The sequence below is a fragment of the Hippopotamus amphibius genome, chromosome 8 (genome assembly GCF_030028045.1).
Source record: "Hippopotamus amphibius kiboko isolate mHipAmp2 chromosome 8, mHipAmp2.hap2, whole genome shotgun sequence".
In the NCBI taxonomy this organism is placed as follows: domain Eukaryota; kingdom Metazoa; phylum Chordata; class Mammalia; order Artiodactyla; family Hippopotamidae; genus Hippopotamus; species Hippopotamus amphibius.
In genome coordinates, this window is record NC_080193.1 from 20081450 (window position 1) to 20094700 (window position 13251).

The 13251-nt window shown below is 39.4% G+C and overlaps 1 protein-coding gene and 1 non-coding gene across 8 annotated transcripts in view; one reads left to right on the plus strand and one right to left on the minus strand.

Annotated features, from left to right (window-relative positions):
• KNTC1 (kinetochore associated 1) overlaps positions 1–13251 on the plus strand; it is a 71966-nt gene that overhangs the window by 47868 nt on the left and 10847 nt on the right. For 5 of the 7 annotated variants that reach the window (XM_057746381.1, XM_057746384.1, XM_057746382.1 and 2 more), the window contains 12 exons: positions 396–603; positions 1999–2088; positions 3821–3992; positions 4080–4138; positions 4269–4485; positions 5210–5283; positions 6118–6328; positions 6448–6557; positions 9762–9808; positions 11176–11254; positions 12481–12599; positions 12972–13107. In XM_057746381.1, the coding sequence (XP_057602364.1) occupies positions 396–603; positions 1999–2088; positions 3821–3992; positions 4080–4138; positions 4269–4485; positions 5210–5283; positions 6118–6328; positions 6448–6557; positions 9762–9808; positions 11176–11254; positions 12481–12599; positions 12972–13107 (1522 nt within the window). Of the gene's footprint in view, positions 1–395; positions 604–1998; positions 2089–3820; positions 3993–4079; positions 4139–4268; positions 4486–5209; positions 5284–6117; positions 6329–6447; positions 6558–9761; positions 9809–11175; positions 11255–12480; positions 12600–12971; positions 13108–13251 lie in introns of those variants that run through there. The other 2 variants (XM_057746388.1, XM_057746385.1) reach the window with 2 other exon arrangements.
• On the minus strand, positions 9575–9646 carry TRNAA-AGC (transfer RNA alanine (anticodon AGC)). The gene has a single exon. It is a non-coding gene; the product is annotated as a tRNA-Ala (tRNA).

Consider the following 13251-nt stretch of genomic DNA (forward strand, 5'->3'; position numbering starts at 1 on the left):
GTTGCAGAGCACGGCCTTTAGGTGCACAGGCTTCAGTAGTTGTCACACATGAGCTCTTTAGTTGTGGCTCGTGGGCTCTAGAGCACAGGCTCAGTAATTGTGGCACACGGGCTTAATTGCTCCGAGACGTGGGATTTTCCCAGCCCAGGGATCGAACCCATGTCCCCTGCATTGGTAGGCGGATTCTTAAGCACTGTGCCACCAGGGAAGTCCTTCTGATTTTTTAAAAGGCAATAATTAACTTTGAAAACAAGTAGATGATCTGATTATGAGACTTGACAATGGAAGGGCTGGATTTCAGTGGTGGGAGTGCAAACCTAAGTTTTCTGTGAGAAACTCTGTGTACAAATGCATGCATTTTGGGAGATTCATGTGTAATTAAATACTTATTTCAGCACATTTCAGTTGGACTCTGATGCAGCTCTTCAGCTGTTCATTGAAACACTCCTCCACAACACTAATGCCAGCCAGAGCCAGGGAGACGCAAGCACAGAATCTATAAAGCAACAGCGTTCCAAACTCCTGGCCAAAGCCGTCGAAATGGTTCCTTTCCTGACAAGCACAAAAGATTTGGTCATCAGTCTTAGTGGAATTCTGCATAAGGTCAGTGAATGGTGAAATGAATACATCAAGTCGTTTCAAACATCCCTTCTACCCGTAATTAATCAGATATCTATAGTAACAAATTGGAAATGTTAAGTCCTATATTTTTTGTAAACTATTAATTTTCAAAAAGTTTTAGATTTCTGTATTTTTATTATACTTTGATATAGCACTTTTCCCCTAAAATAAAAATAGCCCCTTTTCCCAGGTTTTTAAAAATAGTACACATTCTTTGAAAAAGATCAAACTGGAGGGAAAGGTATAAATCAAAAAGTGAAATTTCCCTACAACCCCACTCCCATAGGTAAAAATGTTAATAGTTTGGTGAATATCTTAGACTAAATATACTATCTTGTTACTCTCTTTTTTTCATTTAACATATTTCCTTACATGTCAATACATAGACATCTCTCGTTTTTAGCAGATACATATTTATTATTCCACTATGTGGATAAAACATCCTGTATTTAACCAGGCCTTTATGAATGGACATTTAAATTGTTTGTAAATTTCATTATTATAAGTTGTTACAGTGCATATCTTCATACACACATATTTGCCCTCTTGTCTGGTTATTTTTTTAGGAGATCTTCTGAGAATTGAAACCTTTAGGTCAAAGGGTAGTTTGATGGGGGAGTGAAGATGAATGGAAGGGGAAATAAAATTCTAAGACAGCAAGAAATACTTCAGCTTTGTGTTTTGCTTGTAATTCAGCCAAAAATTATATAGACTTGCTCAGAATTTCTATGTACTATAGAGATCATCTTCCCACTTTGTTCAGTATTGTTATTCATGTGAATTTAGTTGGCATTTAAAATTTTTTTTTTAAAGTAATGGTGTGTGGGCAGAAACAGAACAAAGAGAATATTTCCTTTCTTTTTATAAGCATATATAGATGCCACCCAGCTAGCTCTTGTATCTTAGTATATGGTTATATTTGGAATGAAATGCTTTGAAAAGGTTTTGCTTAGAGGCCCACACTTGTAGTTAAGTCATTTTCAAGGAAAGGTCAATTTTCTCCTATTCTAATTTTTCCATCATAAATGGAAGAAATAGAATTTTAATTTAAAAATCTTATAAAATTATATAATTTTGATATGTTTATCTTTCTAGGTTTTTAGTACCTTAAGAACATTTCTCTTTATTGAAACAACGTTGCCTCATACAGGTTTTTTAGAAAATAGCTTTTGAGACATTTTAAAGCATATATGTTTATTCTAATAGTTAATTATAGAGATGAGAAAATGTTCATTTTTTAAAGAATAATCTAATTTAATATTATAGTGCACTGAGATGTTATATTTGTAGTCTGTGCTGATGAACATAACTGAATAAAACCATCGACCAGCCTGGCAACGTCTTCTCCAGTTTTGATGTATCCTTGTTTTTATACAGTTGGATCCCTATGACTATGAGATGATCGAAGTTGTCCTGAAAGTCATAGAAAGAGCTGATGAAAAGATAACCAACGTTAATATTAATCAGGTATAACAAATATATCATAGGTTTTAAAATTATGTTTTTATTTGGACCATTTTAAAAAATTACTGTTAATTAGTATCTTTCTGGACTGTCCTCTGAGCTCCCTTTAAACTGTACATTTTTTACTCTATTTCCTTTCCTTTAAAAGGGATACAGAAGTAAAAAGAGTTTTTGTGCTCTCCATGTTTTATCTTTTCTTTAAATAATTATTTTTATTGGTTGTGTTGGGTCTTCATTGCTGTGCACAGGCTTTCTCTAGTTGCAGGAAGCAGGGGCTGCTCTTCGTTGTGGTGTGCAGGGTTCTCATTGCAGTGGTTTCTCTTGTTGTGGAGCACAGGCTTCAGTAATTGTGGCACACACTCAGTAGTTGTGATGTCCAGGCTCAGTAGTTGTGGCACACAGGTTGCTCTGCAGCATGTGGGATCTTCCTGGACCAAGGATCGAATCCATGTGCCCTATGTTGGCAGGCGGATTCTTAACCACTGCACAGCCAAGGAAGTCCCTCCATGTTTTATCTTAATCCAGTTTTTGCTCTACTAGGCAGTTTAAATCTGGCCAAGAGTACAAAGTCACTAAAAGACTGATTTAGAAGAATTAAGCAAAGATATTTGTCATCTGGCAAAAAAAACCACACCCAAAGCATGTGAGACCCAGATTCAAATTTAGCTTTCTATACTAGTAGATAGGTCCTGGACTCAATTCTATTTCAGTAGTTTCAGTAACTTCCTATCTTTTACAAATTTTGGTCACAGGAACTTACATGTATTTTTAAATTGGGTTTTAAAAATTAAAAGAAAATGGTTTGATTCAGAAAGTTATGCAGGGCTTCCTAAGTGGCGCAGTGGTTGAGCATCCGCCTGCCAGTGCAGGGGACATGGGTTCGAGCCCTGCTCCAGGAAGATCCCACATGCCACGGAGCAACTAAGCCCGTGTGCCACAACTACTGAGCCTGCGCTTTAGAGCCCATGATCCACAACTATTGAGCCCATGTGCTGCAACTACTGAAGCCCACGTGCCTAGAGCCAGTGCTCCGCAACAAGAGAAGCCACAGCAATGAGGAGCCCGCGCACCACAACGAAGAGTAGCCCCCACTCAACGCAACTAAAAAGAAAGCCCGTGCACAGCAAAAAAGACCCAACACAGCCAATAAAATTAATTAATTAACTAATTAATTTAAAAAAAAGTTATACAAGCCTCAGGGATTTCCCTGGTTGTCCAGTGGTTAGGATGTGGTGCTTTCATTGCCAAGGGCCTGGGTTCAATCCCTGGTTGGGGAACTTAGATCCTGCAAGCCACGTGGCCAAAAATAAATAAATAAATAATAAGCTGTATAAGCCCCCAAAATGTAAGATATACACCTAAGAGAGAATATAAAGGATTAATTTTAGATCTACTGCCTATGTATTTAAAGTGAAATCAAGTATTTTTGAGATATATCTAAAACTATTTGAAGAGAGCATAGAGAGCTTCCAAACTCTCATTTGTAAAACATCCCACCAACAACAGGGTTCCACTGGGTTCCCCTAGTATAATTTCTTTAATGATCATAAAAGTTATGGTTTAAAACAATAGCATAATAGTTTTAAAGGTAAACACTACAAAAGGTTTTGATCATCTTTATGAAAACAAGACTGTCCCAGGAATGGAACCGTATGATAGTATAGAATTAGATGATTTTAAAACACTGAACGATTGGTTTAATCTCACAGGAAAATACTTTTTTATTTTAATATAGGCATTGAGTCTTCTGAAACATTTGAAGTCATACAGAAGAATTTCCCCTCCAGTGGACCTAGAATATCAGTATATGTTGGAGCACATAATAACTTTGCCATCAGCTGCCCAAACTAGACTGCCTTTTCACCTAATATTCTTCGGCACAGCACAGAGCTTCTGGAAAATTCTCTGTATGTTCTTTAACTTCTTATGAATTGTACTGAATAACCAAAAACCTTCTTCATAGGTAAATCATACCATCTTTGTTTCATTTCTAGCTACAGAACTCAGTGAAGAATCCTTCCCAACGTTGCTCTTAATTTCTAAATTAATGAAGGTAATGGGTTAAAAGTCATAAAAGTCATATCTTTATTCTGTAATTCATTCAGAAAGATTTTATGCTGCTTTCATGTAAAGCCCTTAAAGGTGAGCACATAAGTCAGCCTTAACTTTTCCTTTCTTTGAAGTTCTCTTTGGACACCCTATACGTGTCTACAGCCAAACACGTTTTTGAAAAAAAACTGAAGCCCAAGCTCCTGCAGTTAACACAAGCGAAATCCTCAACACTGATTAACAAAGAGATAACTAAGGTCACTCAAACCATCGAGTCCTACTTATTATCTATAGTTAACCCGGAGTGGGCTGTCGCCATTGCCATCAGTCTGGCCCAGGACGTCCCAGAAGGTATGGGTTCTTCCTTTAATTGGGCTTAAAATGGCCGGCTGTGTTGTTCTGGGGACTTGTACTCCTTTCAGATCTTTAAGGAGAAACAGTATGGGAGCTTAGAAACCTCCGTGCCCCCTCTCCTCACTTGCGGCACTGCTGTGCGTTAAAGAAGCACCCGTGAAGTAAGTAAGCAGCACACCGTGCTTCTCGCTTGGGGCTCAGAGACGTAGGTATTGCTCAGCTTGAGTGTAAATTAATACTTCCTCCTGTCAGTGAATCCTTAGCTGTTGTCGCATGATCAAACAAGTATACAAACACAGGCACTTATTACCATGTTTTTTAGTTGTAGCAAAAGTTGAAAACAACTAATTTTGTTAAATGCTCATTTGTCAGGAACTGGTTTAAAAAAACAAAGCTCATTCATAGAATACTATGTAGTTGATTTGAAAAAATATCCGCGCGCGCGCACACACACACACACACACACACACACACACACACACACAGAGAGAGAGAGAAAACTTCTGGAGGAGTGTAAGGCTCTAGGGCATAGGAACTGAAGCTGAAGAGATGGGCCTCTGTGGACTTATACTTCCTACTTTGTATCCTTCTGTCCTGTTTAAATTGTTTTTTACTATGACTATGCCTTCCTGTCATTGTTTTAAAACTGTCTAATTTGACTAAAATACATTGTCTTGAAAGGATTACGATTTGCTTATAAATCTTTTCTTTATCTCTTTAGGTTCCTTCAAAATGTCCAGTTTGAAATTCTGCCTGTATTTAGCCGAGAGGTGGCTTCAGAATATCCCATCTCAGGTGTGTCTCAACTACAAGATTGAAGGCTCGTCTTTCTTTCTTTTTTTTTCTCTTTTTTTTTTCTTTTTAATGGAAGTATAGCTGATTATATTAGTTTCAGGTGTACAACATAAAAATCAAAATTTTTATAGATTATACTCCATTTATAGTTATTATAAAATATTGGCTATTTTCCTTGTGCTGCACAATATATCCTTGCAGCTTCTTTATTTTATACATAGTGGTTTGTACTTCTTATTCCCCTATCCTTATGTTGCCCCTCTCCTTCCCTCTCCCCACTGGTAACCACTAGCTTGTTCTCTATATCTGTGAGTCTGCTTCTGTTTTGTTATATTCATTCATTTGTTTTATTTTTTAGACTCCACATATAAATGGTAACATACAGTATTTATCTTTCTCTGTCTGACATGTCACTAAGCATGATACTCTACAGGTCTATCCATGTTGTTGCAAATGGCAAAATTTCATTCTTATGGCCGAGTAATATTCCTTTATGTATATATACCACATCCTCTTTATCCATTCATCTGTCGATGGACACTTAGGTTGTTTCCATATCTTGGCTATTGTAAGTAGTGCCGCTATGAACATTAGGGTGCAGGCTCCACTTTCTTTTTAATTTAAATTGTGCTGTCCTAGCATCACTTCTCATCCCACCCTGGCGATAGGTGTTTTCAAGGGTTGAGTGCCTAAAATGGAGAAAGATGAGGCTTGGTGTAGATACTTAAGGATGTAACTAAGGCAGAGAAGGACCTTAACTGATAAAGATGGATTCTTAGTCTCACTCAAGATTTAGAAAACAAGAGTTTCTTTTCTCTTGGCATTTTTTAAAAGGATGAAACACGTGAAAAAGCTGAAGCTCTGTTGAAGAAGCTTCATATTCAGTACCGGCGGTCATGCACGGAAGCTGTGCTCATAGCCCACAAGCTGAACACTGCAGAGTATTTAAGAGTGATTGGAAAACCAGCACATCTCATTGTCAGTCTGTACGAACATCCCAGCATAAATGAAAGAATTCAGAATTCATCTGGCAAAGATTATCCTGGTGAGGGCAAAACCCTTTTTATCTTTTTGTCCAGGGAGATCAGTCCTTTTGATGCCCAGGTATCTTGCATTGAAAACTTGAGATTTTCTTTCTTTAATTCCTTATCTTTAATACCTTAGATATTCACGCGGCTGCTAAAGAAATAGCTGAAGTCAATGAAATTAATTTGGAGAAAGTCTGGGACATGTTGTTGGAAAAGTGGCTGTGCCCGTCCGCCAAACCTGGTGAAGTAAGTGCTCACTCTGAGTGTGTCTGTTGTTGAGTACGAGCCAATGGCTTCTTCTCAAAGGCTAATTATCTGTCTCGCAATGATGTGACTTCTAATTAGGAGCACAGAATGTTAGAAGCAATGTTTGAGCATTTTAGTACCTTCTGTTATCTGATGAGTTTCAATGGGGTTGTTTACTTTTTCTTTTCCTTTAGATATTGTTTTGCTGCTATTCTACCTTTTTTTTTTTAACTTGCCAGTATTTTCTTTACTGAAATATAGCTGAAACATTCTACCTTTTAATTGATCATTTCAGATGAATTCTTTTTTTTAAACAATTTATTATTTCTCATCATTCTGTGTCTTTTCTCTTTTTTAATTTATTAATTATTTATTGGGCTTCCTAGGTGGCGCAGTGGTTAAGAATCCGCCTGACAATGCAGAGGTCACGGGTTCGATCCCAGCTCCAGGAAGATCCCACATGCCACGGAGCAACTAAGCCCGTGTGCCAAAAAATAAAAATAAAAAAATAAAATAAAATAAATAAATAAAAAGTTATTTATTGGCTGCATTGGGTCTTTGTTGCTGCACACGGGCTTTCTCTAGTTGCAGCGAGTTGGGGCTACTCTTCGTTGCAGTGTGAAGGCCTCTCAGTGCAGTGGCTTCTCTTGTTGCAGAGCACGGGCTTTAGGTGTGTGGGCTTCAGTAGTTGCAGCACATGGGCTCAATAGTTGTGGCCCACAGGCTTAGCTGCTCCGCACATGTGGGATCTTCCTGGATCAGGGATCGAACCCGTGTGCCCTGCATTGGCAAATGAATTCTTAACCACCGTGCCGCCTAGGAAGTCCCTCAGATGAATTCTTGTATAAAAGAAGTGGCCTGTTCTTAGACTCAGATTCATGTGATTATTTTTTTATTTTGAAACAATGTTAAAGGTACAGTAAAGTTGCAAGAATAGTATAGAAGAATTCCCTGTATATCCTTCACCCAGATCTATCAGTTTTTAATATTTTGCCACATGTGGTTCATCACTCTCCCTATAACATATTTACCCACAACATTTTTCTGAACGATTTGAGAGTAAATTACATGTCATGCCCCTTTACCCCTTAAGAATTAAGTGTGTAGTTCAGAGAACAAGGATTTTCTCTTACTTAACCACATTATAATGATTATAATGAGATAATTTAATATTGATACAATTTCTATGGAGTATTGATAAAATACATATATATGTGTATATATACTTGAATTTATGGTCCATGTTACAATTTAACCGGTTGTGCCAATAATGTTCTTTATAGCAATTGTCTTCTCTGGGACCAGGATCTAATCCAGGATTATGTTACATTTATCTGTCATGTCTCTGATCTCTTTTCCTCTAGAACATTTCCATAATTTTTCTGTCTATCATGACACTGACATTTTTGAACAGTTTAGGCCCGTTATTTTGTCAGGTGCCCCTCAACTTAGGCTTGTCTGTGTCCTTGTGATAAGATTGGAGTTATGCATTTTGGGTAGAGTGATAGCATGTCCTTCCCAGGGTCTGACATGACATTTGGAGGCACACGATGTTTCTTTGCCCTACTAAGGGATGTTAACTTAGATAACTTGGTTACGCTGTTGTCTGTTTCTCTACCACATAGTTATTACATTTCCTTTTCCAATTATTAGGGGAGATGTTTTGAGACAGTGTAATATCCTGTTCTTCTTCAGATTCTTCCCTGCACTCTACATATACTCTGATTTAGCCTCAACTGATAATCCTTACTTGAATCTATTTTATCTGTGGTGGGACCTTGACGTTTTTGAAGGGTGCAGGCCGTTTGGTTTGTAAAGTGTCTCATTCTGGGTTTACTGATGTTTCTCATGATTAGATTCAGGTTATAGATTTTTAGCAGCAATGCTCTATAGGTGATGTGTTCTTTTCAGGGTATCAGTTACGGAGGCACATAATGTGAGTTTTTTAGAAATAATATCATTAACATCTAAATTTATGATGGAATTCAGCAATCCAAATTGCAGAATTTTCTGCACTGTTTCTTCTGAGTTTTCAGGCAGAACTTAATAAAGGAGATTCTATAATTCCTCTATCCACCTAGGCAGATATCCTTGAAAAAAGAAACTCTATTTATAAACAAATAGTATAATAGGATATTAGATTTTCCTTTTTTTCTTTTTTTTTGAAGATTTATTTATTTACTTAATTTATTTATTGGCTGCATTGGGTCTTTGTTGCTCTGCGAGGGCTTTCTCTAGTTGCAGTGAGCGGGGGCTACTCTTCCTTGCGGTGCGCAGGCTTCGCAGTGCGGTGGCTTCTCTTGTTTCAGAGCACCGGCTCTAGGTGCACAGGCTTCAGTAGTTGCAGCACATGGGCTCAGTAGTTGTGGCTCATGGGCTCTAGAGCACAGGCTCAGTAGTTGTGGCACATGGGCTTAGTTGCTCTGTGGCATGTGGGATCTTTCTGGCGCAGGGCTCGAACCCGTGTCCCCTGCATTGGCAGGCAGATTCTTAACCACTGCGCCCCCAGAGAACCCCTTAGATTTTCAACGAGTGTTTTTTACATTACTCGGCATTCACTTTAACAAGTATTTTTTGAATGTTTCCCAAGAGCAAGGACTGTGTATCAGTGGAAACAGAGGAGTTAGGAGCATATCCAGGCCACGTAGAATCTGTGGTTGACTCAAACCCACATGTTTTAATTTGGGCATAAATCTGGAGCACTAAACTGAAAGCCCCTGAGACCAGGAACTGTGTTTATATATATAGCACCTAATGCATTTCTTTGTAAGTCCCCATATATACTGAATTAATGGACAACTCGTAAAACTCATGGAGTTCTTTCCTTTTAAAAATTACCCAGTGAATGAAAGCTTCAGGCAGACAGGAATGTTTGTTTTATTCACTCAGGCAACCTACGTGCCCAGAATCATGCCTAGTGCGTGGTGAGTGCTCGGTACTTATTTGTTGACTGAATGAATGTGAGTAAACCCATTTTTTAAGCAAGAATCTTTTTTTTTTTTTGCTATCATCAAACATGGAGGTGTTGGGAGTTAAACCCAGGGCCTCGTGTATGCTAAGCACGCACTCTACCACTGAGCTACACCCCCCTCCTGTAAATATAATTTTTTTATATTGCGTTTTTTCATCTAGTAGACTTTCATAAGCTTATATAGTCAACCAACCTTCTTCAATTTTTAACTTTTTTTTCTCACTTTTTCAAAGACACCATCAGAATTATTTGAACTTCAAGAAGATGAAGCACTACGAAGGTATTCTTCCTTTCCTTATGTTTATCTACGTCCTGTTGCCCAATAGGAATCTTACCAATGAATGTGTTAGATGTTGGTTTTAGAAAGACTTTCTTGGTATAACTTGGATCAGAACCTCTGAGAAGAATCAATTCATTGATAATGTGGCTGTGAGTGTGTTTAAGTGTCTTCGGTGGAATAAATAAGAAATAACCAAGATCCAGAGTTTCTGAACCCCCAGTGAGTTCCTGCTAGAACACCTTTAGCAGAGAATGTACCTCAAGCAAAAGAAAACTCTTCTGTAGCTAGGGCTCTGGCCCCAGACCCCTACATGTTCTCTCTCCCTGGGGAGCTAGGCTGGTTCAGATATGGGCCACTAGGATTCCTGTTTCCCTTCTAGCCTAAGACTGAGACCTAGAAAGGCACGTCAGTGTCACGTACTGCGCTAAGTCTGTTTGGTTGTGGCTTGCTCTCTTGAGAAGACTATATCTGTGCTCAGATCAGAAAACGTGGTAACCCATTACTGAGAGGGAGTGGTGGCATGCATGCCAGCTTTTTGCCATTCTGGTCTGGGCCAAAAGTAGCTCAGGTCACTCATGAAGCCCTGCAACCCTACATCAGCCCTGGAGATCTGATAGTAAGAGAGGATGTGGAAAGATAAACACTGGAAAAGAATTTTTGCTGGTTTGGACAGAACTGGCCTAGTATCCCCTCCATGGCCTCCTTTCCTCCGGGCATCCCCTCATCCTTGCTTAGTCCTTTAAGGGCAGGAGCACCTTTGTCTAAGCAAGAGATAGCTCCTAGAGTGCCGGACTGAACCAGCCACATGGAAAGGCTTAGAGGGAAACTGTTTAGAGAGAGAGAGAATCACAAGAAGGAAATCCCGAAAGGTACTTCATGCCAGTTTCCTAACTTCCTGCCTTTTCCCACTGAAGTCTCCACCCCTCCCTCCTCCAGTACACCTGATCTGTCTTGCCCTTCTATGGAGGGGGCCAGTCCCCTGAGCCCAGAGGTTAAAACATGCCACTAACGTGGTCCTGTGAACTAAACCTGAAGTTTCCATGTGTAGTGTTCAATGTACTTTGCAGCTATGATTTGCGTTACAATTTATGAACTGGAGAAAATTTAAATTATCAGAGGTTGACTAGCCATTTCATAGAAGAGAAGACTGAGGTTTGACATTTGTTGTCTTTATTATCTTCTTTAGCTGTGAAGGAACTCAAGAAAAGATGAAGTATCCTTTAAAGGGGAAAGTAAAAATGTCCTTGACCCATCGCCCTTCAGGCCTGTGTTTGGGATGTCTAATGACTTTTTCTGTGGACAGTAAAACAGTTCTCTTGTTTTGCTAATCTATCACTAAATTAAAATCTAAATGTATTTTTTTTCAGAGTCCTGTATCTCCTTATGTCTCGTCCAATTGATTATAGTTCAAGAATGCTGTTCATTTTTGCAACATCAGCTACAACTGTAAGCTCTAAAAACTTATTCAAAGCTCATCTTTGCATCTAAGCTTAACGTGTTTTTTCCTGCATACTTACCATTGACAGATGATTAAGATAATGCTCGTTTCTGTACTCACCCAAAGCACGTCTTACTCTACAGACGAGGATTGTAGTATCTGCCGAGTTCCTTTTCAGTGCCGGCTTCTGAAACATCCTGCTTTGCAAACTGAATGATGCACCTGTTGACAGTCCCCACGGGTCCTCCATGTTCACTGTTCTAACACTCTGGTCCAGCCGCTTCCTAATACCAGAGGCCCCAACCAGCTGGCCTGAGAGAAGGCTCCCTCCTGGTCTCCAGGCCCTGCCTGACCTGTCACACCCCCTCCCCCCTAAACTCTAGGGATGACCTTCCCTTATCCCTAAAGGCAACTCAACCTCTTTGGCCTTCCTCCAGGCTTTTGCATATAGAAATGCTCTCTGAGGCAGTTGGAACAGAGGGGAGTAAAAATGTAGATAGAAGGATAGAAGGAAGAAAGGGGGAGAGGCTGAGATGCTGATCGTATGTCCTTGACAGCAAGGAGGGGGTGTCCCTTCTTTTTCTTGCATAGTAGTTTATCTGATAGTCATTCTTTCAAGTACAAATGGTGTTCTTTGAAAAGTGCATGATTCAGCTCCCAGCTCAGTCATACAAGGGCTTTTCCCTGAAATAACCATTGCACGGCAGTGTGCTTTACGAGTACTTCCCATTTAGTCACGTAGAACATTAATGAATACATTTTGATTGAGTGATAGTAACATGTATTCAAATGTGAGCTCATAGTCATGTATTCAGGAGTTGAGGTTTAATAAAATGAATTCTTATTGCTTCATCAAGAAGCTTCTGAAGTGGACGTCTCTTTTGTTTTCAATACTGCAAATGTGAAGAGTGCAGTGGCTGCCACAGCAGTTGGGTGTTCCTACCACTTACCCACCAGTGCTTTTGCACCATCAGTGCAGATATTAACACAGTGTAAAAGGCAGGTACCATATAGTATTGTTATGAAAGTGGTTCTGACTTTTCTTTCTGAAAGAGTGCAAGCAGCCCTCCAGCCCCCACGCAGGGGTCCATGGAACACACTTTAAGAACCACTGACTCCCTAAGGGCAGACATAGACTTTACTCTTTTAAAAACTGATGTGGTTCATGTTACCTAGATTGAAACTCAACTACAACACGCAGGCGCAGCTCTGCAAACCTCTTTTGGTCTTACAGACTTTAGGTGTGCACCAGCTCACTTTCGCCCACAGAACGCGAGCCCTGCAGTGTCTCCTCTATTTGGCTGACAAGGAAACTATAGAATCTCTCTTCAAAAAACCCATTGAAGAAGTGAAGTAAGTGGAATTTTAAAAATTGTATTAATAGAAAACAGATTGCTCTTTGGAAGCATAACTTTTAAGTCCCTTAGTTCGGAAGAGCACTTTAGACGGGCTGTGTCAACACAGTTCTGTTGCCTTGAGTGTCCTTGACGTTCTGGCAAAGGGGAAACAGGCCTTTAAGAACATCTTATTTCCCTTGAGATGTTTAGAAACTGAGCGTTTTCTTCATCTTGTTCAAATTGATTTCTTTCTAATATTTCATGACTATATTTAGAAGCCTAAAATAGACATTTAACAAACCGGCCCAATATTTCCAAGTGTTGGCTTTTATCTTAAACGTAAATGTGGCGGGTGAGGATGATTCCCATACGTGCCTCTGTTTTCCAGATCTTATTTGAAATGCATAACTTTTCTGGCATCATTCGAGGCTCTGAATATCCCCATCACGTACGAATTATTTTCCAACAGTCCTAAAGAAGGAATGATTAAGGGTCTATGGAAAAACCACAGCCACGAATCCATGGTATGTACACTGGGTCATCTGATGGTGGGGACTTCCGTCTTCTCAGATGGTGCTGTATTCACTCAGCTGCCTGCCACCACTCAGACTCCTGAAGGACAGAACCAGAGAAACTCTGGCTTCCTGAACAGGGCTGCTGCTCTGAGA